General features: G+C 50.5%; 1 protein-coding gene across 3 annotated transcripts in view; it reads right to left on the bottom strand.

Moving 5' to 3' along the window:
• LOC120373615 (dual oxidase 2-like) overlaps window positions 1-24,243 on the bottom strand; it is a 47,510-nt gene that overhangs the window by 20,959 nt on the left and 2,308 nt on the right. For all 3 annotated transcript variants that reach the window (XM_039492286.1, XM_039492287.1, XM_039492288.1), the window contains 13 exons: window positions 21,076-21,186; window positions 19,996-20,079; window positions 18,426-18,590; window positions 16,299-16,486; window positions 13,137-13,338; window positions 10,513-10,679; window positions 10,325-10,385; window positions 9,924-10,020; window positions 9,296-9,386; window positions 6,375-6,477; window positions 5,803-5,963; window positions 1,399-1,574; window positions 750-874 (listed from right to left, as the gene is read on the bottom strand). In XM_039492286.1, coding sequence (XP_039348220.1) covers window positions 750-874; window positions 1,399-1,574; window positions 5,803-5,963; window positions 6,375-6,477; window positions 9,296-9,386; window positions 9,924-10,020; window positions 10,325-10,385; window positions 10,513-10,679; window positions 13,137-13,338; window positions 16,299-16,486; window positions 18,426-18,590; window positions 19,996-20,079; window positions 21,076-21,145 — 1,690 coding nt within the window. In that variant the 5' untranslated portion in view covers window positions 21,146-21,186. The remainder of the gene's footprint in view (window positions 1-749; window positions 875-1,398; window positions 1,575-5,802; window positions 5,964-6,374; window positions 6,478-9,295; window positions 9,387-9,923; window positions 10,021-10,324; window positions 10,386-10,512; window positions 10,680-13,136; window positions 13,339-16,298; window positions 16,487-18,425; window positions 18,591-19,995; window positions 20,080-21,075; window positions 21,187-24,243) is intronic.

The raw sequence follows: 24,243 nt of genomic DNA, 5'->3' as shown, positions 1-24,243 counted from the left end.
CCATCAGTCTTGGCCTCCAGACCTTCTCAGTGGCACTGTTCTATGAGAAACCATGGCAATTCAGGCCAGCTCCTTAGCTTTTCATTCAACACCTGTACCCAGTTTATGCTGCCCAACCCAACTGCTAATGGGCACGCGGTCCACATGAGCAGTGGGGTGCATTAGAGGACAGCCATGCAGGGAGTGTCACCTGGACGATGCTCGAGCAGAGAGCCTCTCAGCTGGTGGGCAGGGTGCTGTGTGCAGCCGGGCTGCATAGCTCAAGACTGACCATGGGGAAAGGTGAAGGGACATAGCAGCCTGGCTCCCCTGGGTCATTGCCCCAGCAGCACAGAAAGGAAACACTCATAGACTCATAGACTTTAAGGTCAGAAGGGACCATTATGATCATCTAGTCTGACCTCCTGCACAATGCAGGCCACAGAATCCCACCCATCCACTTCTATAACAAACCCCTAGCCTATGTCTGAGTTATCTAAGTCCCCAAATTGCGGTTTGAAGACCTCAAGCTGCAGAGAATCCTCCAGAAAGTGACCCGTGCCCCATGCTGCAGAGGAAGGCAAAAAACCTCCAGAGCCTCTGCCACTCTGCCCTGGAGGAAAATTCCTTCCCGACCCCAAATATGGCGATCAGTTAAACCCTGAGCAGGTGGGCAAGACTCACCAGCCAGCACCCAGGAAAGAATTATCTGTAGTAATTCAGATCCCAACCCATCTAACATCCCATCACAGACCACTGGGCATACTTACACTCACTAGCATTCCAGTTAAACACCTGCATTGGTACATCTTTCAGATCCGCATAGGTGACATTAAGAAGGACATCATGGAATGTGGTCTTTTTAATCTCTTTAATTTCATCATCTGTGAATAACCTGCAGAAAGAGAAAATGGAATCCAGTGTAGGCTTCAGAGAACCCCGCCCACACCAGGAGTGTGTGTGACCCCCAACCCACACCCTCCCTAGATCAGTACCTGGAGAGTCCCAAGAGTATGTCTGACCCAGAGCCCCCAGCCTACACCCTGCCCCAGATCAGCCCCAGGAAAGTGCCAGGATTGTATAGCACAGATTCTGACACCCACCCCACATCATCTCAGGAACTGGGGAAGAGGATTGAAGACCAAGGCTCCACAGCAGCTTGTTGATGGGTTGCCAGGGCGCTGCTGGGATGGCTTTCTTCAGCCACATGAAAGTCTGAGCTCGTTCTCCACTGGCCTGAAGTGCTTCTGGGGCCTCACCATGGGTTCCCACTGTGTAGGGCTCCAGGCCCCAGTCTCAGGCCAGTTACAGTGCATTACAGGATGTTAAATTGCACATCACCATCCTGGCAGTTCTCTGGGGGAACAACGGCCAATGCAGAGACCACCCATGACGCATGCTGCCAGAAGAGCCACTTACCTGTTCTTAGTGTTTTCGAACCAAAACCTGTCCCCGTCACGCAGGCGCGTAAACTGGTCCAAGATGATGGCACTGAAGAGGTCTCCAGGGTCTCCGTTGCTCTCCAGCATGCCCCCCGGCAGGAGTTCCAGCTTGGAGATGTCGTTGTCGTATAAGGCAGATACATTCCCAAGGACCTGGAGAACAGGAAGGGCTGATTATACCCAGTGCCCCCCATGCACTAGTGGGTGAGTGTATCAAAAAGCCTTGAGAAGTTTCATTAGCCCTTTGGGGGTCTTATGGCAAAGCCGGCTGGTGTGGGATGGTGACAATGCCAGCTGTGTGTATTACCCTGTACGGGTGCCACAGCCTTCCCACTGAAATGGAAGGAAAGAAGGAATGAAGGACCGACCAAGGTCAATAGATCCCCTCTGCCGCTCCTTGCCCCTCCCAGAGATCTCAAGACTCGTCTGGTGTGGGAGGGGCAGGTGCTGAAAGCCCTGGCTCGCTGCTCCAGAGAACCCCCAGGGCTCTGCCAATGAGAGCACAGGAAAGCCTAGCTGCTCAGTCATTGGCAGGAGTATCACTGTGCTTCCCATTGTGCTTGACTCCCAATGGTCTGTGATCCATGCCTGGCACCTCCACCGTCAGCTCCTCATCAATGTCCCCTGTGGCCTCCTTTACCCCAAACCGCATAGACTCCAACCCTCCTGTACCATCCTTGCTGGAGCTGGGGCCTGATTATTTGCCATCAGATTAAGGATCTCCCAGCATGCATCTTGCCACTGGCAGAGAGACGTTGCAGCAACTGGGTGTGGGGCCTGATGATACTTGTAGCTAGGTAGGAGTGAGGACTGGGGAGAACCTGGCCAGTACTCTCTGCCCTTCCTACTGACCACTCGAAGCCTATGTCCACACTGCCGTTAGAGGGGTGGTGGTGGCAGCAGCTCAGGCAGATTTACCCACACTAGCTTTAATCTCACTAGCAGGCTAAAAACAACGGTGAAACCACAGAGGCATGGGCTGTAGTGCAGGTTGTACAAGTCCACCAGGGACCCTGGGTATGAGCATGTGTTGCTGGCCTGGACAAAGCCATCCCATCTTCACTGCTGTCTGTAGCTGCGCTAGCTAGACTATCATAGAATCATAGAATCATAGAATTCAAGATCAGAAGGGACCATTATGATCATCTAGTCTGACCTCCTGCAAGATGCAGGCCACATAAACCGATCCACCCACTCCTGAACTAATTCACTCCCTTGACTCTGCTATTGAATGCTCCAAATCATGATTTAAAGACTTCAAGTAGCAGATAATCCACCAGCAAGCGACCCCTGCCCCATGCTTCGGAGGAAGGCAAAAAACCTCCAGGGCCACTGCCAATCTACCCTGGAGGAAAATTCCTTCCCGACCCCAAATATGGCGATCAGCTGAACCCCAAGCATGTGGGCAAGACTCTCCAGCCAGACCCTCTGGAAAAGGCTAACAATATCCCAACATTGACCCTTTATACTAATTACCAGTGTGGCATGTTATTGACCTATTGACTAAACCTGTTATCCTATCATACCATCCCCTCCATAAACTTATCCAGCTGAATCTTAAAGTCATGGAGGTCCTTCACCCCCACTGTTTCCCTCGGTAGGCTGTTCCAGAATTTGCACTCCTCTGATGCTTAGAAACCTTCGTCTAATTTCAAGCCTAAATTTCCTGACTGACAATTTATATCTGTTTGTCCTCGTGTCCACATTAGCACTGAGCTGAAATAATTCCTCTCCTTCCCTGGTATTTATCCCTCTGATATATTTAAAGAGTGCAATCATATCTCCTCTTATCCTTCTTTTGGTTAAGGAAAACAAACCGAGCTCCTCAAGTCTCCTTTCATACGACAGGCTTTCCATTCCTCGGATCATTCTAGTGGCCCTTCTTTGTACCCGTTCCAGTTTGAATTCATCCTTCTTAAACATGGGAGACCAAAACTGCACACAATACTCCAAATGAGGTCTCACCAACGCCTTATATAACGGGACTAGCACCTCCTTATCTCTACTAGAAATACCTCGCCTAATGCATCCCAAGACCGCATTAGCTTTTTTAACGGCCACATCACATTGCCTACTCATAGTCATCCTACGATCAACCAGGACTCCTAGGTCCTTCTCCTCCTCTGTTACTTCCAACTGGTGCGTCCCCAGCTTATAACTAAAATTCTTGTTAGTCATCCCTAAATGCATAACCTTACACTTCTCATTATTGAATTTCATCCTGTTACTAATACTCCAGTTTACAAGGTCATCCAAATCTCCCTGGAGGATATCCCGATCCTTTTCCGAATTGGCAATACCTCCCAACTTGGTGTCATCCGCAAACTTTATCAGCCCACTCCTACTTCTGGTTCCCAGGTCAGCGATAAATAGATTAAATAAAATCGGACCCAAAACCGAACCTTGAGGAACTCCATTGGTAACCCCCCTCCAACCCGACAGATCACCCTTCAATATGACCCTCTGCAGTCTCCCCTTTAACCAGCTCCTTATCCACCTCTGGATTTTCATTTTGATCCCCATCTTTTCCAATTTAACCAGTAATTCCTCATGCGGTACCGTATCAAACGCCTTACTGAAATCAAGATATATTAGATCCACCGCGTTTCCCTTGTCTAAAAAATCTGTTACTTTCTCAAAGAAGGAGATCAGGTTGGTTTGGCACTATCTACCTTTCGTAAAACCATGCTGTAATTTGTCCCAGTTCCCATCGGCCTCAAGGTCCGTAACCACTCTCTCCTTTAAATTTTTTTCCATGACTTTACATACTACAGATGTTAAACTAACAGGCCTGTAGTTACCCGGGTCACTTTTTTTCCCCTTCTTGAATATAGGAACTATATTAGCTAATCTCCAGTCAAACGGTACAACCCCCGAGTTTAGAGATTTATTAAAAATCATTGCTAACGGCCTTGCAATTTCACTCGCCAATTCCCTTAATATTCTAGGATGAAGATTTACTTCCGTTAAGCTGTTCAAGTTTGGCTTCTACCTCAGATACCATAATGTCTACCCCCATATCTTCATTCCCGTCAGTCCCTCTACCACTATTCTTTAGCCCTTCATTAGCCTCATTAAAGACCGAGGCAAAATATTCGTTTAGATATTGTGCCATGCCAAGATTATCCCTAATCTCCACTCCATTTACAGTTTTAAGCGGTCCCACTTCTTCCTTCTTGGTTTTCTTCCTATTTATATGGCTAAAAAACCTTTTGCTATTGGTTTTAATCCCCTTCGCTAGGTCCATCTCCACCCGGCTCTTTGCCTTTCCCACTGCTTCCCTACACCCTCTGACCTCAATAAGGTAGGTTTCTTTGCTGATCCCTCCCATTTTCCACTCCTTGTACGCTTTCTGTTTTTTCTTAATCACTCCTCTGAGACGCTTGCTCATCCAGCTCGGTCTAAAACTGCTACCTACGAACTGTTTTCCCTTTCTCGGGATACAGGCCTCTGACAGCTCCTGCAACTTCAACCTGAAGTAACCCCAGGCGTCTTCCGCCTTTAGATCCCTAAATATGTTAGTCCAATCCACTTCCCTAACTAGTCGCCTTAATTTAGTAAAGTTAGCCCTTTTGAAATTGTAAACCTTAGTCTCAGATGCAATTTTGTTTATCCTTCCATTTATTTTGAAACGAATTAGCTCATGATCACTCGAGCCAAGGTTGTCCCCTACAACTATTTCCTCAACAAGGTCCTCGTTACTCACCAAAATCAGATCTAAAATGACTAAGGTGCAGACGTAGGCTCAGGGTCTGATCTGACCAGAGATAGCAAGTCAGTGGGAGGGGAAGGGGCTAAGCACTGCACTGATGTAGGCCGATGATTCAGTTGTATCAGCCTGGCTCACAGCTGTGACTGCTCTAACCCCCCGGCTGCTCCAATCCTCAACCCGGGAGCAGCCGCGGCTCCAGGGAAGAGTAGAGCACACACAGCTATGTGGGAGGGTGGGCAGCCGCCAGGCACGGAACTCAGCACAGAGCTCACCACCAGGGCAGGGCAGGGCAGCTAACTGCACCAGCCACTATGCCTGAAGCCCCAGTGCTGCTCTGAGGGCAGCAGCAAGGAAACCAGCCCCTCCTGTGGTGATCTCTCTCTAGCCAGTTTTAAAGCCAGACCAAGGCCTGATTTACACACCGCATTTGAGCTAGTGTAGCTACGTCGGTGAGAGCTGTGGCTCACTCCCCTTCCCTTCAGGAATAACTATCCCAACAGAAACCCCTTTAGACCAGGGTAACTGGGTCCACACTAGGGTGTCGTAGCACCTTGACTGCACCAGGACAGTTAAAGCCGTACGACTTTTGCATGCAGATGAGGCCCCAGTAGTAGTTGTTGGAGGCTAACACAAGCCGCTGAGGTTAAATAATATCTTGGTGCTTCTGACCTCTTTGTCCACATGGGCGAAAAGTGACCAGTTCGCGGCAGGCTTTAAGTCAAAGAGCTCCCTGGCCTTGGCATAGGTGGAAAGACCGAGGTCTCGCCCCCGCTGGATGTAGCTGGCCACGTAGTCAGTGCGAGAGTACTTCAGGGGCCCATACCAGTAATCTGGGGAGAACAAATTGAGTAGCTAAAGACACGGTAACGCAAAATCAACCTCCAACCATCACCCTTCCCCTCGCAGGAAAGCGGGGGCCTGAGAGGACAATGCTGCATGCTGGCCTCTCCCCTCACCAAGTCCCCTTCCCTCATGGACTCATCTTAAAGTGAAGATCCCTGCCCAGCACTAGCTAGGAAAGGCTACAGGAAAGAGAGCAGCTGGGCACAGCCATAGCTGCGGTTAGCACAGGAGAGTGTCGGGACTCCTGGGTTCCATTCCTGACTCTGTCACCGACTCTCTGCCAAGCCACATCCTCTCCCTGTGCCTCATTGCCCCAGGGACAACGAGACTCCCCTGAACAGCCAAAAGAGACAGACATTCAGCCAAACTGCACAACTGCAACAAGAAAGCGTCTCAACCTCTGAGATCCTCCACCACCACGTTGTCCTCCAGCTCTGCGATCTGGGAGCTCATCCCCAGCAGCAGGTCGTCCACGTCCTGCGCCGTCCGGACATTGGGGTTCTAAATGAAAGAGAGATTCTCTGTCATTATGGTGCAAACCTATGAGAGACCCATGATGTTCGCACCTGCCTGATCCAGCACCCAAAGGAACCTTGATTCATAGAGTTTAAGGCCAGAAGGGACCATTAGATTTTCTAGTCTGACTTCCCACCTAGCACAGGCAAGTGACTTTTACCCAGTTACCCCTTTATTGAGCCACTCCCTTGTGTTTGACTAAAGCATGTCTCCCAGAAAGGCATCCAGGCTGGATGTGAAGGCATCCCGAGATGGAAACACCACCCGTTCCCTTGATAGCTTGTGCCAAAGGTTGATCGCTCTCACTGAGAAACATGGGCCCGATCTCTAACTGGAATATATCAGAGGGGTAGCCGTGTTAGTCTGGATCTGTAAAAGCAGCAAAGAGTCCTGTGGCACCTTATAGACTAACAGATGTATTGGAGCATGAGCTCTCATGGGTGAATACCCACTTCATCAGATGCATGTAGTGGAAATTTCCAGGGGCAGGTATATATATGCAAGCAAGAAACAGGCTAGAGATAACGAGGTTAGTTCAGTCAGGGAGGATGAAGCCCTCTTCTAGCAGTTGAGGTGTAAAAACCAAGGGAGGAGAAACTGCTTTTGTAGTTGGCTAGCCATTCACAGTCTTTGTTTAATCCTTCACAGTCCTGCAGGCATCAAGCTAGATCCTCAGCTGACGGAAGTCACTACTGATGCCAAATCTACACCAGCTGAAGATCTGGCCTTAGACTTGAATGAGAATTGTTCAGTTAATGCCCAGGACAGGAAAAGGCTGGCTCCTGAGGCTCATTATGCCAATTATCCGGCTCATGCACTGCCGTTTTCACTGGTCGGCAGAACTGTTGGGTTCTGTTTCAGGGACATTTTTACAATTAGTATCAAAAACATGATTTATTTTTTTTTTTGCCATTATTTGTGAAAATGTTACAGCAGGTGAAAATCAGCAGTCAATGAAAGGCAGAAGGTCCCTTGGAGCCCTGGAGGGTGTAGCACCCTGTGCTTTGTCTGTTCCCATAGGTGCCTGGTCTCCCTGTGACCCTGAGCAGCACGTCACCATGCAGCTGCCATACACATGTGAGTAACCATCTCCAGATCTGGTTCCCATAGGACAGATCCATTATCTTGGCCCTGTCTGAGTCTCCTGTCTGCAGAAGCTGCCTCCCCAGGGATGGGGACGGAGGAACAGAAGCAGCATCAGAGAACAAGAAGGAGCTTTTCAGGAGTCAAGCTGGTTGGGACTTTTCTGCTGAAACAGTTTTTCAATGGAAAATAGTTTCCACAAAATAGCAATTTTCTGTGGGAAAATTTTCATTGACCCAAAACGTATCAACTTTTTCTAGGGAAAATCTCAACAAAAATCTCACGTCTGCAGTTGATTCGACCCAGATGAGAACATTTGGTGCATTCAACCACACGGATGCATTTCGTTTCAAGTCTGTTCAACGTGAAACTGCATCTGCTGAAGGCACCTCGTGCCGTGGTTCTCCCCTATGACCCCGCCTCTCACCCAGCTGCAAGGTGCATCATGGGAGTCATGTGCCGGGAGGCAGAGTGTGATGAGAAAGCCCAGCGCATGGGCAGAATGAGGGTGAGAGGCACATGAATCCAGCTCCCATGAGGCACCGCATGGGCAGACGCAGTTAATATCGAGCTGGCTCGGAATGAAAAGTCCCGACCGTTCCAAATGGAAAACGTTTGAATTTCTTTGGGCGGCAGCAAGCGCAATATTCCAACTTTCCTCGTGATTTGGGGTGGAAAGAAACTTTGACCCAACAGACTTTCTGGATGGATATAGACCCCATTATGCTCAGGGGGGCGCTGCCCACGAGATAACTCCCCGCTTTATCTCCTCGGAACTGCAGTGCCCCGCGTGGCTGTTCACAGTGAGCTAGGGCGGGACAGTGACTGAATTAGTAAAGCGCTGGGCAGGTGGGTGGGGTGGCCCCAGCAGCAGCTCCCTGCCGGCTCGCCAAGTGCTCCCTGCCGGCTCCTTCCCGCATCACTCTCTGTGCAGTGGAATTCCCACCAGGCCATTCTGGTGATGGGATATGGTTGGCAAGGGCCTTGCCATCACTGGAATGGTGCATTTGGCCCCCTGATGACCAGCAAGGCTCTGATCCCCAGGATGGTCGGTAACCCTCACTCCTCACAACCTGACAACGCAAACTCTGCTACACGGCAGGCCGATCCAGCCCACCGCTACTGCGCCAAGACCCTGCCCTCCTAACCCTTGAGTGCTCTACTATTGCCTATTGCAGGCGCATTCAGAACCAGAGACCTGAATCCAGCCCATTCGCTGTGACCGCGGCCAACTCTGCAAGCCTGGGGGCCCTGGGCATGCTGCGTGGCTGTGCCAGGAGCTGTCCTGCGTCATTAGAGCTGCCAATAAAGTCTGAGAACCCTGGGGATTCCTCCTCCCTGCCTGCCCCCTTTGAGTGGCTGGGCCAGGACTTAGCATTCCACCTCTCAGGAAGGTAAATAAAGGAACGGGGGTGGGGGGATAGTGTTTTAAACAGCAGCTTCCAGAGCCCCTTGACTGGCAGACAGCGACCAGCCTGGGGGGAGGATTAGCCTGCATCCTGGGTCTTTGCTGCCAGTGCAGCAGAGTTTCGGGGCGGGGCTCCTGGAACTTCCAGAACCTGCTGTGCAAAAGCATGGAGCAGCTCCCTAAATCCTGCCCTCCTGCTTTTGGGGCAATGCCAAGCAGCGCAGCAGGGACAAGACTTGGCCCGCGATGCAAGTAGTCCCTGCCCTTGGCCAGGGCGCAGGTGAGACGCTGCCCTTCCCAGCCCCTCTGTACCTTTCTGCACCAGTAGCTGTTGCAGAGTCGGAAGGCCGGCGACTTGCTGTTGTCTTGATTGAGCACTTCCTGGAAACTGCAGTTCTTGTTTCTGGAACAGAGGAGAAGGGTGAGGCCTGCAGCCCCTCTGGGCGGAGATAATAGTGGGGCTGGGAGGGGCTTTTCTGCAGCTTGCTAGAGTCTGAGCCCCCAGAAAACAGTCCTGAGTGTAGACAGCATCTTTGTATCCTTACTGTACATACACAGTTGGGTGGGAGCTCCAGCCGCCCTGGCCTTCGCATGGCATGATCAGTGCTACATTCTCTGCTGGCAGGGAGAAGCAGCAGGGCAGGGAGCCTGCGTGGCCCCAGGCTCTGAAAGGAACGCTTGTTAGGGCGGCGGTGCCAGCCCTGCTGCTAGGAGCTGGCAGGAAAGCACTGAGCTGGGTGACGCTTTGGAGGCTTGTGTCTTTCAGGGTTTGGGGTGGATCTGCCACCCTCCAGGAGCGGAGAGCAGCTCTCCCTGCTGCAGTCGGACCTGCGTCACACAGCCGCCAATGCGCCTGACACAACTGCTGCCTCCACCTCACCCGCCTGGCACTGCTGCCCCAGCTGATGGGCACCCCCACCTGCCACACAGCTCTCCCTACCTCCTGTAGACTCCAGGGGGCACCATGGTCGCCAGGGAGTGCCCCATGGCAGCCAGAAACTCGGTGGAGATGCTGGGATCCACATGCTGCTTGTAACCTGCAACGAAGAGCAGCTGCTGAGCTGCATCTCCTGGCGGGGGAGTGAAGAGCCCTCTCAGGGCCCCTCGCTCCCCATCCATCCACTGCACCCCACAGCCCCCCTCAGGGCCCCGCGCTCCCCATCCACCCACTGCTCCCCACAGCCCCCCTCAGGGCCCCTCGCTCCCCATCCACCCACTGCTCCCCACAGACCCCCTCAGGCCCCTCGCTCCCCCATCCATCCACTGCTTCCCACAGCCCCCCAGGCTGCTCACCCCACCCTCCTGCTTGCCTCCTGCACCCCAGGCTTCCTTCCCCCTCACCTGTGTACGACGGGATGCTTTTCTGTAGGAATGTCGGCAGCCACTCGTACAGCACGATATTCTGCAGAGGAGAGGAGGAGATGGCATCAGCACAAACACCCACAGAGCTCAGGACAGAGGCCCCAGCCGTCATCACTCCAGGGGCTCCTCGTGCTGGCCCCTCTGCACGGGGCTCCCAGCTCCCTCACCTGGTAGGTGGCAACAACCCATTTGCGCGCGTGCTGGAACACGTCCTCATCCGACCAGCTGGGGTTCTCCTGGGCCAGCTTCAAGGCCCAGTGATTGTGGTAGCGGAACCAGGCGATGCTCTCGGCCTGCAGGAAAAGGTTCTCGTTCCCTCTGGCATTCCCAAAATCTACAACAATCAAGGAGCCCATGAAGTGCAGGACAAACACACACAGAAGTTAGAAGAAAACATAAAATACTCTTGCTGGCAGGTTGCCACGTAACACAACTGTATTTCTTAGAATCCAAAACCCTACTGCACAAGAACCAAATCCAGAGAGAGACAGAGCATGCTGCTCTCTAAGGCAGCAAGGCACAACCCTTGCTCTAGGCCAGCTCTTTGCAGACTGCGTACCAAAGACCCAGCTTGCACATATCCCTCCAGACCCCCTGTCCCGCGAGCAGAACCAGGAAACCCCTTGAAATTTAAAGTAGTAGTTTGTTTTTTAAGACAGTTTTCAATACACCACAGAGCTGACTGTTGCTGCTGTGGAACAGAAAGGAAGCCTGCTGCTAGATTCCCACACGCGGCTTCCCTGGTGCTATGGGGAGGGAAGAGATTGGAGAGGGGAGGTTCCAGTTGGGCTGTGTGTGCCGGCATTGGGTAGGGGATTGTCAGTGTCCAAGTCTGCCAGCCAGAGGCCATTCTGTGGGGAACAGAAGAAAGGTAGAAGAGAAGACAAGAGCCCTTCCTTGTCCTTGTAGGATGTCAGTAACTATTTTCTAGTCCTCTCTCTATATATCAGAGGGGAGAGGAGTAAGAGGGAACACAATAGAGAAATAGAAAAAAACAAGGAGGCAGTAGATTAATTTAAAAAGCGGCACATTTAAACCTGATAAAGGAAGTCCTTTAACACCGAAAATGGCTACCCGGTGTTTTCACACACCTGTACAAAGTGTGGCCAAGAAAAGAGGTTACATTTCTCTCTCCTACTGTTTTTAATCTTTCCTCATGGAAAAAGTAAAAGACAAAGCAAACAAAGCTGTCAGATGCACATCAAGTATTTGATAGTTTTATGGTGCGCAATACACTTTGTCAGTCAGAAAACATCTCTCGGCCGCAGCGTGGCATGGCATGAGCACACCCCCTGCTTTGGCACTGGAGATGCTCTTCCTAGCATCAGGTAAAGGGGCAGAGAGCACAGGATGGCCAAATAAAGAATTTTTTTAAAAGCATAGCAGGATTATTACCAAGTTTATTACTGCAGCCTAGATCATTTCAGATTAGAAGGGGAGAGTGGGTTTCTATCAGCATAGTTTGGGCTGGGCTGGGAGCTGACGCAGGGTGCTGAGCTGACGCAGGGCTACCTCAAATTCACATTGCATCTTCAGCTTACACAGGGGCTCCTGTCACCTCCCTTGCGTGATTTGGCATTTCTCTCCCTCTCGGGCTGGGTCCCTGCCTCCTTCCCTGGCTGGGCACCAACACAGAGTGGTTCCAAAACTTTCCCACTTGCTGGGAACTGACTTTATTGTGACCTGACCGACATTATCCCAACAGGAACCTTCGCTGGCGCGTCCTCTCTGAGCTTGGCTGCCCCAGGGGCCTCCCTGACCTAGATCCCTCGCTCTGGGTAGCCAATCCGGCTAGTCAGGATGGAATTAACATGATGTACTTGCTATAATGAGTGGGTGGAGCTTCAGCAGCTTCAGGCAGAGTTCTGACCCTCATTGGCAGAGAGGTTCTGCCCCAACGCACCACCCGATAACTGTCTCAGGGCTGCGTGGGCTGCAGGGCAGCCTGGGCCTGAAGCAATCCCTCCATAAGGGCTAGGGAGAGGGCCAGCTCCGGCAGGCCTTATGGTGCTGAATCTGACCAGGATTCTGCCTTCTTTGATTACTGCCTCCCTCACTCAGGGTTGTGCTGGGGAAGGAACATTACACGGGTGAGTCTTTAAACTGTGATTTGAGGACTTGAGTCACTCAGCCAGAGGTTAGGGGTCTAGTACAGCCACGAGTGGGTGGTTGAGGCTCTGTGGCCTGCGACATGCAGCAGCTCAGACTAGATGATCATGAGGGTCCCCTCTGGCCTTAAAGTTTAGGTGACCCACCAGCGCTGCCTGGGTCTGTAGGGGCAGCACCTGGCTGCAGGGAGTGGCCAGCACTTCGCTGCCGGAGCCTGCCAGGTGCTAAGAGATGTTTCTCTTCAGGGTGCTGCATGAATGCACCTTGGCTCCAAATCACACACCACACCCAGGAAACAAACAGCTTTTTGTCTGGGAATTTCCACTGGGCTGCCCCTTCCAGGGCGAGTGCTTGGCATCAGGTTCCCTAGATGCAGGGGGATCTGGCCTACCCACCCAGTCCCTCACTCCCTGCGCTGAGGTGACGCTCTGCTTGGATGCACCCAGCAGTGGGTTTGCTCGGGGAATCGGGTGGGAGACTGACGACTCAGTGCTGGGGGAAGCCCAGCTGTTTTAACCGCTTTTCTGCATTTCTCTCAAGCAGCCAGTGCAATCAGCCACCTCTAGGCCTGATTCTGATCCAGGATGGGTTGGAGACTTCAGCCTGGGTAGGGTGTGAAATAACCTTGCAAATGCACCAGGGAAGCTGAAAGGTGGGAAACTGGGACATGAGGCTTCCTTACCATAGATCCCTTCGGAGCCCCCCTTTCCTGTGGACGGGTCCAGAGCCTTCCACATGAAGTTTCTTCCATCCGTCTGCTTCGGGAAGTTCTCTTTAGTCTCAGAAGCCAGCTTCCCACCAGAGAAACTCCTCAAGGCATCACTCCAGGAATGGGAAGGGCCATAAATGGCACTTCCATCAAGCCAGCCTGTCACCATGTTTATCTGAGGAGAGAAGCAAGGGCTGGGGTCAGAGCAGAATGATCAGCTGCCTCCTGGTCTCTGCATGGGGACGGAGAAGAATCAGGGCTTAGCCAAAACCCAGGTCCTCTGTGCGCTTGTATCTATTGATGGCCCACTACACACACGGTGAGATGGACAGCACGTATTCCACAAGGAGCAGAAATCTTACCACCTTCTTATCAATCTGGAGCAGAAGTCACCAGAATCATCAAGAAAGGGATGGGCCTGCCAATGTTGATAAACTACCAACCCCGTGACCCTTCCTCCAGATAAGGGGCCTTCCCAGAGGCTGGAGGAAGTTCCGTTATCATTCTTTTAAATTATTTTTCATTTCCTGCTTTCCTTTAGATTCTGAAACAGAAGCTCTTGAATCACAGGCTGAATAAGGCAGGGAAGGAGGAAGTCCTGGACTCCTCCCCAGCAAACCTGTTCTCAGCAAGGTGGTTCTAACCAGACCCCCTCCGTTTGGCTGCTGCTCATCCATTCCTAGAGCCATGTCTCCTGCTGCTCCTTTGTGAAGTCTCTTTCTGCTACAGCTGGGCCACGCGTTTCACGTGGCAAAAATTTCCATTGGAAAATGGCCTCTTTTGAAAATATACATTTCCTTGCAAACATTTTGGTGTCTTTAAAATGTTTCAAGCTTTGAAATTTTTCTAGGAAACACTGAGTTAAAAATGTAACCTGCTAATCAGGCTCCATCATGATTTTCTATTTTTGAGCTGTGTCCGATTGTGTTCATCAGGTTTCAGTTTCAGACTTTTTGTTTTCTGGATGGACCATCCTGACTGGCCAAATTAGGTACACAGTGGGACTTTTTTAAGCACATAAACATTTTTAGTTCTGAAAAAAAATTTCAATTTCAAAACTGAAAAACTTCATTATGGGAAATTTTGATTTTCAAAAACAGTTTAAAAAATCTGTGGATGGTTTTTAAAAAAATGATATCAACCCATTTGGAAAACCAGTGACATGACATGACATGTGCAATGTGTTTTCATTTTTCAGCCAGCTCTGCCCACTATTGGATGTTGTATTGGTGGTGATGGTACAACATATTCCCATATCCTGACACTTCGGAATATGACCAGGTTACACTGAGCCAGACATGCTGTTGTGTGGAAATGCATTCGATCCCATGATGTTTCTTCATCGTACCAAGACTTGGGTGCCACAATGCATTTATCCTTTTGCAATCTCTGTGACTGCCCATTTGCACAGCATACACATTCTATTGTTTATTACACCAAGATAAAAAAAATTTACTGCCTAGAATATCTTGTTATTACCATTCACACGCAACATAGGAGCACAATTACAGAAAGGCTTGTTACTCAAGTGTGTGTAAGCATTTCATCAAATTAGTCCTAAAATAATACTGCTCATAACCCATTTCTAACACACCAGAGTTACTTCAGCTCCTATCGCTAACATTTTCCTTGGGCATTTTGACTAAAGCGATAGAAATTCCTGCAGCAAGAGAATTTTCTCAATCATTATCACCTGAAGTGATTACGTTTTTCCCCAACTCTGGCCTCCTAGAAAGGTTCAAGTGACTTGATTTGCCAATAAAGTGGATAGTTCTGTGTCAATCTGCAGAAATTGTTGGGCTTTCTTTTGTAAAGAACAAATATTTTGCTAAACGACCCCGAATGGTGACTTTGCCTAGCTGCACCAACAGCCAGGATGCTCCATTTCTGTGCGGTTTTATACGTGGGGTCAGGTACTGCAGACTGTCTGTCTTCACAGATTTTTTTTAACCAAAAAAAATTAGATGCTATTCCCCAGCTTTTCTCCACTGGGCTGTAATGCAGTCAGTACCCCATGCTTCATGCAACCCATCCAACGGAGCCCTGTTCCAGGCCGGGAGCTCTCTGCTGGGGGGTGAGTGGGGAATTTCAGGTTCCTGTTATTTCCTATGACATGGGAACTCTGTGATACTGGGAGAATACAGGGAGAGCTCCTCAGTGTCCCTAAGAGGGCTGGGATGAACCCCTTAAACTGAAGTTAGCAGATGTGTCTTTCAGGAATCCAGGGCCTAAAACTAGTGAAAGAGCAATTCAGTTTGCAGTCCACAAACAAAGCAGTGCTGCTTAAGTGTCAGCAAGAATGAAAAGGCCTTTAAGTGGTGGTCTCTGCACACTGCACTGAGGGGAGCCTCCTGGGCACGTACAATTGGATATTAATTAATTGGGAAAGCCTGACAGAGGGTCAGGGCACCTGGCCTATCTGAAGCTTCACACAGAAAGAGCCAAGGGGTATAAATAAACCAGATCCTACAAGAGAGACTCTCTGTCTCTCTTCTTCCTGGCCCAGGTCCATATGCACTGAGTGCTGGAGATGCAGGGGTCCAGCTAAGAGCTCAAAGGGCCAGAGAACAAGCTAGATGATGAAAGGAAGGATGGTCCACTCCAGTGGCTAGAAGCTAGGAGATCTGAGCTCTCTTCTAGGGGTAATGTGACCTAGGGGAGTGTGCCTCCTGTCTGTAAAATGGCAATTCCCCACCTTGCAGGGGGGCTTGCGCAGCCTGGCTCGCTAATGCTTGTAAAGGGGCGCAGCGTTCCTATCAGAAGCTGTTTATCTTGGTCACTCCTTTTTCAGCAATGCATGTTCTGTCTAGTCCATTTCACTGCAATGTTTCCTCTCTTGCATCCTGGCCTGGTGACCAGTGGGAACTGTGCTGTTTTCAGGTCACTGTGGGCATTAATGTAATTAATAGGTGGGGCCAGTGACTGGAATGTGAGAGAACGGTGCCGCTGCTCTCTGCTCTAGATTGCTTTCTTGTACTCTTAATTTCATAAGGCACCTTTATGTCGCTGTGCCAGAGACCTTTTGACACATGCCCTGCCTCAGCCCAGCCAGTTACGAAATACTCCTGTAAACAACCAATGGAAGAAATAAGTACAACCCAAAAGGAAACAAAAAAGGAAATGCTGCCCCTTCACCTGTTCTCGGGGGTTGTTGGGGCTCTGCCCTGACTCCACAGCCCACTTGCTGCGCTGGAAGGGTAGGACCACATCTCCAGCATTGTCAGGGTCAAATACGGGGTCTCCCGCAGGGATGCGGATGTTTATGAATTGAGCAGGGCAGCCGGGATTCTCCACCGCCATGATCTCCGAGAGCACATGGAAACCTATGAGAAACCCAAGCAGAGACACTGACTGGGACAGCTGGGTGGGAGCGGGTTGTCAATTGCACCCCAAAAATTACAGCATTCAACGAGATTTGGGCAAATTCTCCAAGGCCCTGTGTAACGACTGCTGTTCCGGCTCAGTCAGAGCGGGTCAGTTGAGATGCGAATGGGGGGGGCTGCACCCAGATGACCATGTTGGCAATGACCCACATTCTCTCTCTGACTTTGCCACTGGCTTGCTGGCTGACCTTGGGGAAGTCACTTGACATCTCTGTTCCTACGTTCCCCGTCTGCAAACGGGAGTGATGATACTTGTCTCTCTCTACAGTGCTTTGAGATCCCTGGGTGGGAGGGTCTATGGGGTAGAGTATTGTGAGGCGTGCTGGGCTTTACCCATCTGTGGGGCTGGGCAGATGAACACATGGCTCATGCAGAGTCCCATAGTCAGCAGGGATTAAATCTGATTGATCCAGTGGCTGTTCAGAAATCCCCAGTAGGTGCTGCCTTTCATCAGCCTGACCTGCTCCCTCACTTGTCCTTGTTCCTGGAAATGCAGCCTGACCTGTCCTCATTCCTGGAACTGCCTTGAGGGATTGGGGGGATCTATTCTCCAAGCCTGGCGACTGCCTGCCAGAAGCCGAGTGATGCACAGCAAGCAAGGACTGAGGAAGCGTCTGTCCTACAGGCAGGCGCTGAGCCGGAGGTTCACACCCTTCTTTGTCGGGAGCCTTTGAGCTGTCTGGTGTTGGTTGGAGCTGGAGGCAGAGGTGCCACAACCCTGTGAACCACAACCCACTTGTGGGCTAGTCCAGTCTGCCTAGCAGCAGGCAGGGCTGGAAATCTCACAGGCCGTTTAATGCTGCCAACTGCGCAGTACTCGGGAGGGGAATTTCTGAAGCCTTGTGTAAGCACTGACCATCACTATCTCTAGCCCAAAACAGAGCAAAGGGCCCGGGGGAAGGGGGGAATTTTGAGGACGTATCCAACCAGTCCCCTAAACCTTCCAGGGTTCTCCCACTCCTGCGTACTGCATAACTGCCCTCAGCCTGAGGATTGTGTCTTGCTAGGATAACAACTCGCCTGCCCACTTCAGAGAGCCTCTAGCTCAGCTGGAGAGATGGGCTGGATGCAGGACTCTCTGGCTGGGTTCTCTGACCTGTGATCAGAGGAGAGGGTCAGGATGTTCTCCTTTACCACTGAAATCTCTGAGATAAAAATGAACATAGCACAGAATCCTGGCCAAAGTCTCTGCTAGTAGCCAGCACTGAGCTCTCCTGGGACAGGCTCCTCCTGGGATCCACTCCCCAGACGATCGAACAAATGCTCAGCAACATGGCTAATGAATGGGGGAAGTTCTGCGTATGACAGAAATGGCTATTGATTCATGCCTCTTGCAGACAGCAGAGACACTGCTGATCGCCCCAGGCTAAAGGGACTGCCCCAGGCTAGAGGGACTGCCCCAGGTGAGCTTGTGTTTGCTTTGCCTCTTGAATCAGTGAGACTAAAGGAAATAATAACTGAACCCCATTTCCTCTTGTGCTTTCTCCTCCACTGAGATGGGCCCTTGGCTTCTGGGAAACCTGCTGCCTGTTTGCTCAACCTAGGTGAACATACCCAGGGGATTACATTCTCCAAACATGACTCAGACAAATGGAGGAAGTCACCAGTGCACAGAGCATGGCCACAGGCCCCGGTGCGAGAGGAGCCCGGATCATGACCCCACCGACAGGAATGTCCTCTGAGATGGATGAGGGACATGCCCCGCAGGCTGTTCCTAACCCCCAGGGCTCCACAAGGTCTGATGTCTTGGTTTGGAAGTTATAGATTTGAATCTGTCTAACCAAGGGCTTTGTAGGGGAAAGAGCAAGAGGGGTCACAAAGATGGGAGTAAAGAAATAGCCCAAGGGCTGTACCCAGTGCCCTGCCAGCCACCTCTTACCAAAGAAGACACCCAGCACGGTTCTGTTCCTGCTGGAGGCCAGCCCGGAGGGCCCCCGCGCAGCCACGTTGCTGAGCCTGCGAGCGTTGGGCACGTGCGGCTCCTGCAGGGGCTCGTACACGCCATCGGCATAGTTAGCTGGCAGGAGACGCAGCAGCTTGGAACCTGGTGGTACAACATCAGCATGTCACTGTGTCCAGTATCCCCAGGACAGATGGGATCCCAAGGTTGTTGGCAGCATATGGGGAAAGGGGGCCCTTGGGGCTGCCCAGAGGGCTTGGGAAATCTGGGCTCGGGGGAGAGAATGAGTTTGGGAACCTGCCTTCCAGAAAACCTAGTGTCTTTATAAAGGACTGTCAGGGCTGCAGTGTGTTAAACATCCAACTAGACACATTCCTTCTCTGCACAATCAGATCCACACAGCATCTCCTCATTCCATCAGGGCACAAGGGATGTTTTTACGAGCGTCAACTACCAGCAACACAGACCATCCAACCTGGCACCCCCGATACCAGGCAACACCAGATACGTCAGAGGAGAACAAACATTTCTCCTCTGCAGATCCACGTCAGCCAGGAGCATGAAAACCCCCGTAACTGACAAAAGCCAAAGCCGATGCAGCTGTCCTGCATAAAAGCCCTTTTTCTGGGAGAGGTTATTTCGTTTGGGGAAATGATAGAAACTATCCTAGCAAAAGCTCTTGTTTGTTGGTGCAGCTCTCCTGATCAACACTAGCAGCAAGCCCTCGCCAGCGGAGACGAGGCCAAAATAAACAACGTTCCGCAAGCTACGCCAGCTTGAGTTTCTGGAGGGATCACAGGTAGGTGGTTTTAAAAGCACCTAAGGGAGTTTGGTGCCATCACCCTTTGAAAGTTAGAAGGAGCCACATGCATAAGAGAGTTTGGTGCCAGCACCTATTGAAAGTCCATGGAAGCTAGGTACCTAAGGGAGTTTGGTGCCAGCACCTATTGAAAGTCCATGGAAGCTAGGTACCTAAGGGAGTTTGGTGCCTATCACCTACTGAATGTCAGTGGAAGCTGGGTGCCTAACTCCCTTAGATGCTTTTGAAAATCCTCCCTGAAGGCACCGCCTTGTTGAGGACCTGATCAAAGCCCACTGAAATCAATGGTAAGACTCGGGGGGCTTTGGCCCTGACCAGTGGAGTGCGGACTGCCTGCCCTGGAGGTGACTAAGGTATGGATGACAGTAGCAGGACCTGCATCTGAATGTGAAGGTTGCAACCTCTCAGCCAAGCGCAGGTGGCAGAAGCCATACGCTGCTGTATTACAATCACCTCAAAGGACCTGGGGATCCAACAAGAGCCCTGAGCGATACCCAGGAGCAACCAATGGTAGGCAACCCCCCTCTGACACCTCCTCTGGCTGCCCCAAGCCACCATCTTCAGCTCAGGCAGGTCTAGACTGAGCTTTAGCCTCCTGGTCCCCATCAGGCCCCAGTTTCAATTCAACAGTTCTGCCCAGAGGCAGGACAAGCCAGGACATCTACTCTGACCGAAGATGTCAAAGCCGCTGGCCCTGCCTTGCTGCCAGCGCTGGCCTCCCGCACTCACCTGCAGAGCCATGGTTGTGGTACAGGAGGTTGTTGTACCAGCCGTCATAGCGCTGGACTTCCCAGTGAACGTTCTCTTGAGCACCTGTGAAGACACCAAACCCAGGGATGGAATGAAGTAGGGGTGGCAGCTGTTATAGGGGAGATGGGGACTGAACCCAGGGAACAGGATGCAGGTTTGGTTTGTACAGTCACAGCTGGAGCAAACTGACACCAGCGTCTCCTGAGATTTTAAACAAAACATTGAGAGGGGCCCTGGATCGGTGTGCTGGTAGCCCAGCCTGCCAAAGGCAGGGGCAGCTCCAGGCACCAGCACACCAAGCGCGTGCCTGGGGCGGCAAGCCACGGGGGAGGGGGGCGCTCTGCCAGTTGCTGTGAGGGCGGCAGGCAGGTTGCCAGCGGACCCATGCCTGCGGAGGGTCCGCTGGTCCCACGGCTTCGGCGGACCTCCCACAGGCTGCTGCCAAATCCGCGGAACCAGGGACCTGCCACAGGCAAGCCGCCGAAGGCAGCCTGCCTGCTGTGCTTGGGGCAGCAAACTACCTAGAGCCGCCCCCTGGCCAAAGGGTCGCTAAGGCAGCACTTCACGCTGCCAGCAAGGAGAACATGCTTCCCAGTGGGGCAAGACAACTCCCCCTGCTACACAAGGGCTGGATTTCTGTGTCACGGGACTTTTACCTCTCTCAGAGTGAGGGGCCAGACTGCGTCCCAGCCAATCCCCAGGGCTGCGAGTGAACTGAACAGCAAAACAATATTACTGACCAATCAAAGCCCAGGGACCATACGAATGTGTCCCACCCACTGCGTGGGACACACCAGCATGCCAGTGACAATCACTGTGCAGGCACGCCCATGCAGTACTATTCACAGCACACAATGGAGCCAGGGCATCCACCCCACAGTCACATGCCAGGGCACACCCTTATCTCAGCACCTCTCCTCCCCCAAGAGATGTGGCCTTGGGCGGTAGATTCTTTCTAATCAAAGAAGCCCAAACAGAAGTGAGAAAACATGGGGCATTCCAATATGTCAGTAACCACAGATGGGGGTGGGGGGGTGGAAGCAAGGTAATGGTACTTACCCACTGCACTCCACGTCCCGGAGAGGAGCCACCCATACAAGGCCAGGATCCAAGTCTTAGTCCTGGCCATGACGGTTGTACTTTTCCTGGGAGACCCTCCCACTGATGCCTCTGAAAACAGAGAGGAAAGCAGGTGGATTGGAGCTCCACAAAGAATTTCTAAACCTCAGGAGGCCTTGGTGTCTCACAGAGCGCAGGGGGCCAGAGAATGACACTGTAGCTTGCTGGTTAGAGTACGCACACAGGACGTGGGAGACGCAGGATTCAGTCCCCTGGCTCCAATAAAGTTTGAATTATTTATCCACAGGGGAATGGAGAGACTGAGGCAGCCCCATGTTAGAATATCCCATCACCTAGTGGTTAGGGCACTCAGCTGTGAGATGCCTGTTCAAATCCCTTCTCCCCATCAGGCAGAGGGGGGACATGAACTGGGGGGGTCTCCCACATCCCAGGTGGGTGACTGACCCACTAGGCTAAAAGTTATGAGAGAGATGCTCCTCCTCACATAATATGCCTTGGGTGCTTAACTCCAAAGGGCTTCCCAACCGTGGACCTCTAGGAGGAATGGATGCCTCCCTGCAGCCTAGACTTAAGTACCTATCTCTGAGACAGGGGCGGGACTTAGTATGCACTCCTCTCGCTGGCAGCTCCCATTGGCTAGCTTAGGTGGCTCCCCTAACATGCTAGATTGGAGTCAGTACTTGAAATCATCCTACCAGGTTAACACTTGTTCTGCTTCCTAGTCAGAAATCTTAAGGGTGAAGACCAGCAGTCTGCAAAAGCATCTTGCCTATGTATTTCTATAGTGTTCCTGTCCATAAGGCACAGTTCTGAACAGCAGGTCTGCACAGCGGGGGAAAGAGGTTGCAGCAAATAGCAGTATGGTGGGTCTGTTTCCAAAGCTATTTTCACCTGCTCTGTGGAAGGACCCCCTCAATGCACTGCCTTGGCAAGAAGTCACATTGTTTGGATAAACCGTTTTCTGGACATCGTTTCTGACACAGATTACATAATCGTCTTTTCCCACATTCCAGGCCTAAGTGACATTTCAGGTGTATCATGTGTTTTACATAGAGGCTAATGGAACGCATGTATTGCACCTGATTTTTAGAAACCCCTCAACCTGGATCATAATATTATAGGTTCAGTTTTGCATCTGCAGTTAATGATACCTGGAACTTATCTCCTATTATTAGCAGAAGGTACAAATGCTAGCATGTGCACCTCTAATTCCAATGCAGTAGTTTAAGATCTAAATGCTAGCATTTGTGCCTACCTAACCATCTCCAGGCACTCAGTTTGTGTGCAAGAGGAGATACACACTCTAAAACAGAGGTTCTCAAACTGGGAGTCAGGACCACTCAGGGAGTCACGAGATTATTACATGGGGGGTTGCAAGCTATCAACCTCCACCCCAATCCCCGCTTGCCTCCAGCATTTATAATAGTGTTAAATATATTAAAAAGTGTGTTTAATTTATTAGGGGGGGTCACACTCAGAGGCTTGCTATGTGAAAGGGGTCGCCAGTAAAAAAGTTTGAGACCCACTGCTCTAAAACCCATTATTTTTGTTGCCCTTTGAATACACGATGCCATTACAGGCGGTTTGATACACTGTAAACAAATCTTCCTTTACTTATGAGAAATAATACTGTATAAATCTCCTCTCAGCTGATCTCAGATCCATACATCATCAAGTGTTATTACAAGCAACCACTTCATTAGCTTTTTAAAGAAACTTACATCTTTATGACATATGGATTTAAGATTGAACTGCTACTGAAAGATTCCTCTACCTTGAAAAGCACAGTACACTGAAAACAGAATGGCGACATCCCCTTATGGTTGCAAGCAGTATGGCTATGTATGCATATGGATATCTATTTATCAGTGGACAGAGTAGTTTCTAGAGGAAAGAGTTACAACCAAATTTACAAAAAATTGCCAGCTGGGTGTAACATGAACTCAGATAGCTCAAATACAACTAGTGCAGTGAATCCTTACTACAGCATTATCCAAAGCACCAGTAGAAAGAGACACTCACAAATGGCTACTTCTCACAAGCAGAAAACCACAAATCCAGACTGTAATAGGACCTGGGCTGGTATGAAATTAACAGGAAATTTCCACTCCTGGCCCAGTTTAAAGAAATAGAAGATAAACAGCAGAGAAAGATAGAATGTTATGCAAGGAAAATTATTAGAAGATAGCCAACAGCTGGAGTGTCCAGTCATATATTTCTGCAAAGAGAGAGAGAGACTCTAGTCTTTACCACCAAGGCATTTATACAGTGCTCTTCCTACCATGGTATCAGTCAATGTACTCTCCATTCAGGTCACATGCTTCACCTCTGTACGTAAATGTGAAGAGCTGAGCACATGCCTCAGGGATAGCTAGAGACACTAACAAGCAACTTGCCTTCATTGAGTTTTTCATTCTTTCCAGGGTAATACTTAGCTCTTATACAGCACTTTTCATCAGTAGATCTCAAAGGACTTTATAAAAGAGGTTGTTATTGTTAGCCACATTTTACAGATGTGGAAACTGAGGCACAGCGAGTGGAAGTGACTTGTTTGTGGGTACCCAGAAAGTTATTGGCAAAGTCAGGAATAGAGCCCAGATCTCCTACACCCAAGTTCAATGCTCCGTCCTCCATAGCACATGAGCAACTAATGGATTTATGACAGGTTTCAGAGTAGCAGCCGTGTTAGTCTGTATCCGCAAAAAAACCAGGAGTACTTGTGGCACCTTAGAGACTAGCAAATTTATTTCAGCATAAGCTTTTGTGGGCTACAGCTCACTTCTTCGGATGCATAGAATGGAACACACAGACAGGAGATATTTATACATACAGAGAACATGAAAAGGTGGAAGTACGCATACCAACAGGAAGAGTCTAATCAATTGAGATGAGCTATCATCAGCAGGAGAAAAAAACTTTTGAAGTGATAATTGAGATTACCCATAGAAGGTGTGAGAACATAACATAGGGAAATAGATTCAATTAGTGTAATGACCCAACCATTCCCAGTCTCTGTTTAAACCTACATTAATTGTATCTAATTTGCATATTAATTCGAGTTTAGCGGTCTATCTGTGGAGTCTGTTTTTTAAGCTTTTTGTTGCAAAATTGCCACCTTCAAGTCTGTGTCTGAGTGGTTAGAGAGGT

The sequence above is a fragment of the Mauremys reevesii genome, linkage group 10 (assembly GCF_016161935.1).
Source record: "Mauremys reevesii isolate NIE-2019 linkage group 10, ASM1616193v1, whole genome shotgun sequence".
NCBI classification, from domain to species: domain Eukaryota; kingdom Metazoa; phylum Chordata; order Testudines; family Geoemydidae; genus Mauremys; species Mauremys reevesii.
The sequence above is the reverse complement of the archived record's forward strand: the minus strand, read 5'-3'. Positions and strand labels throughout refer to the sequence as shown.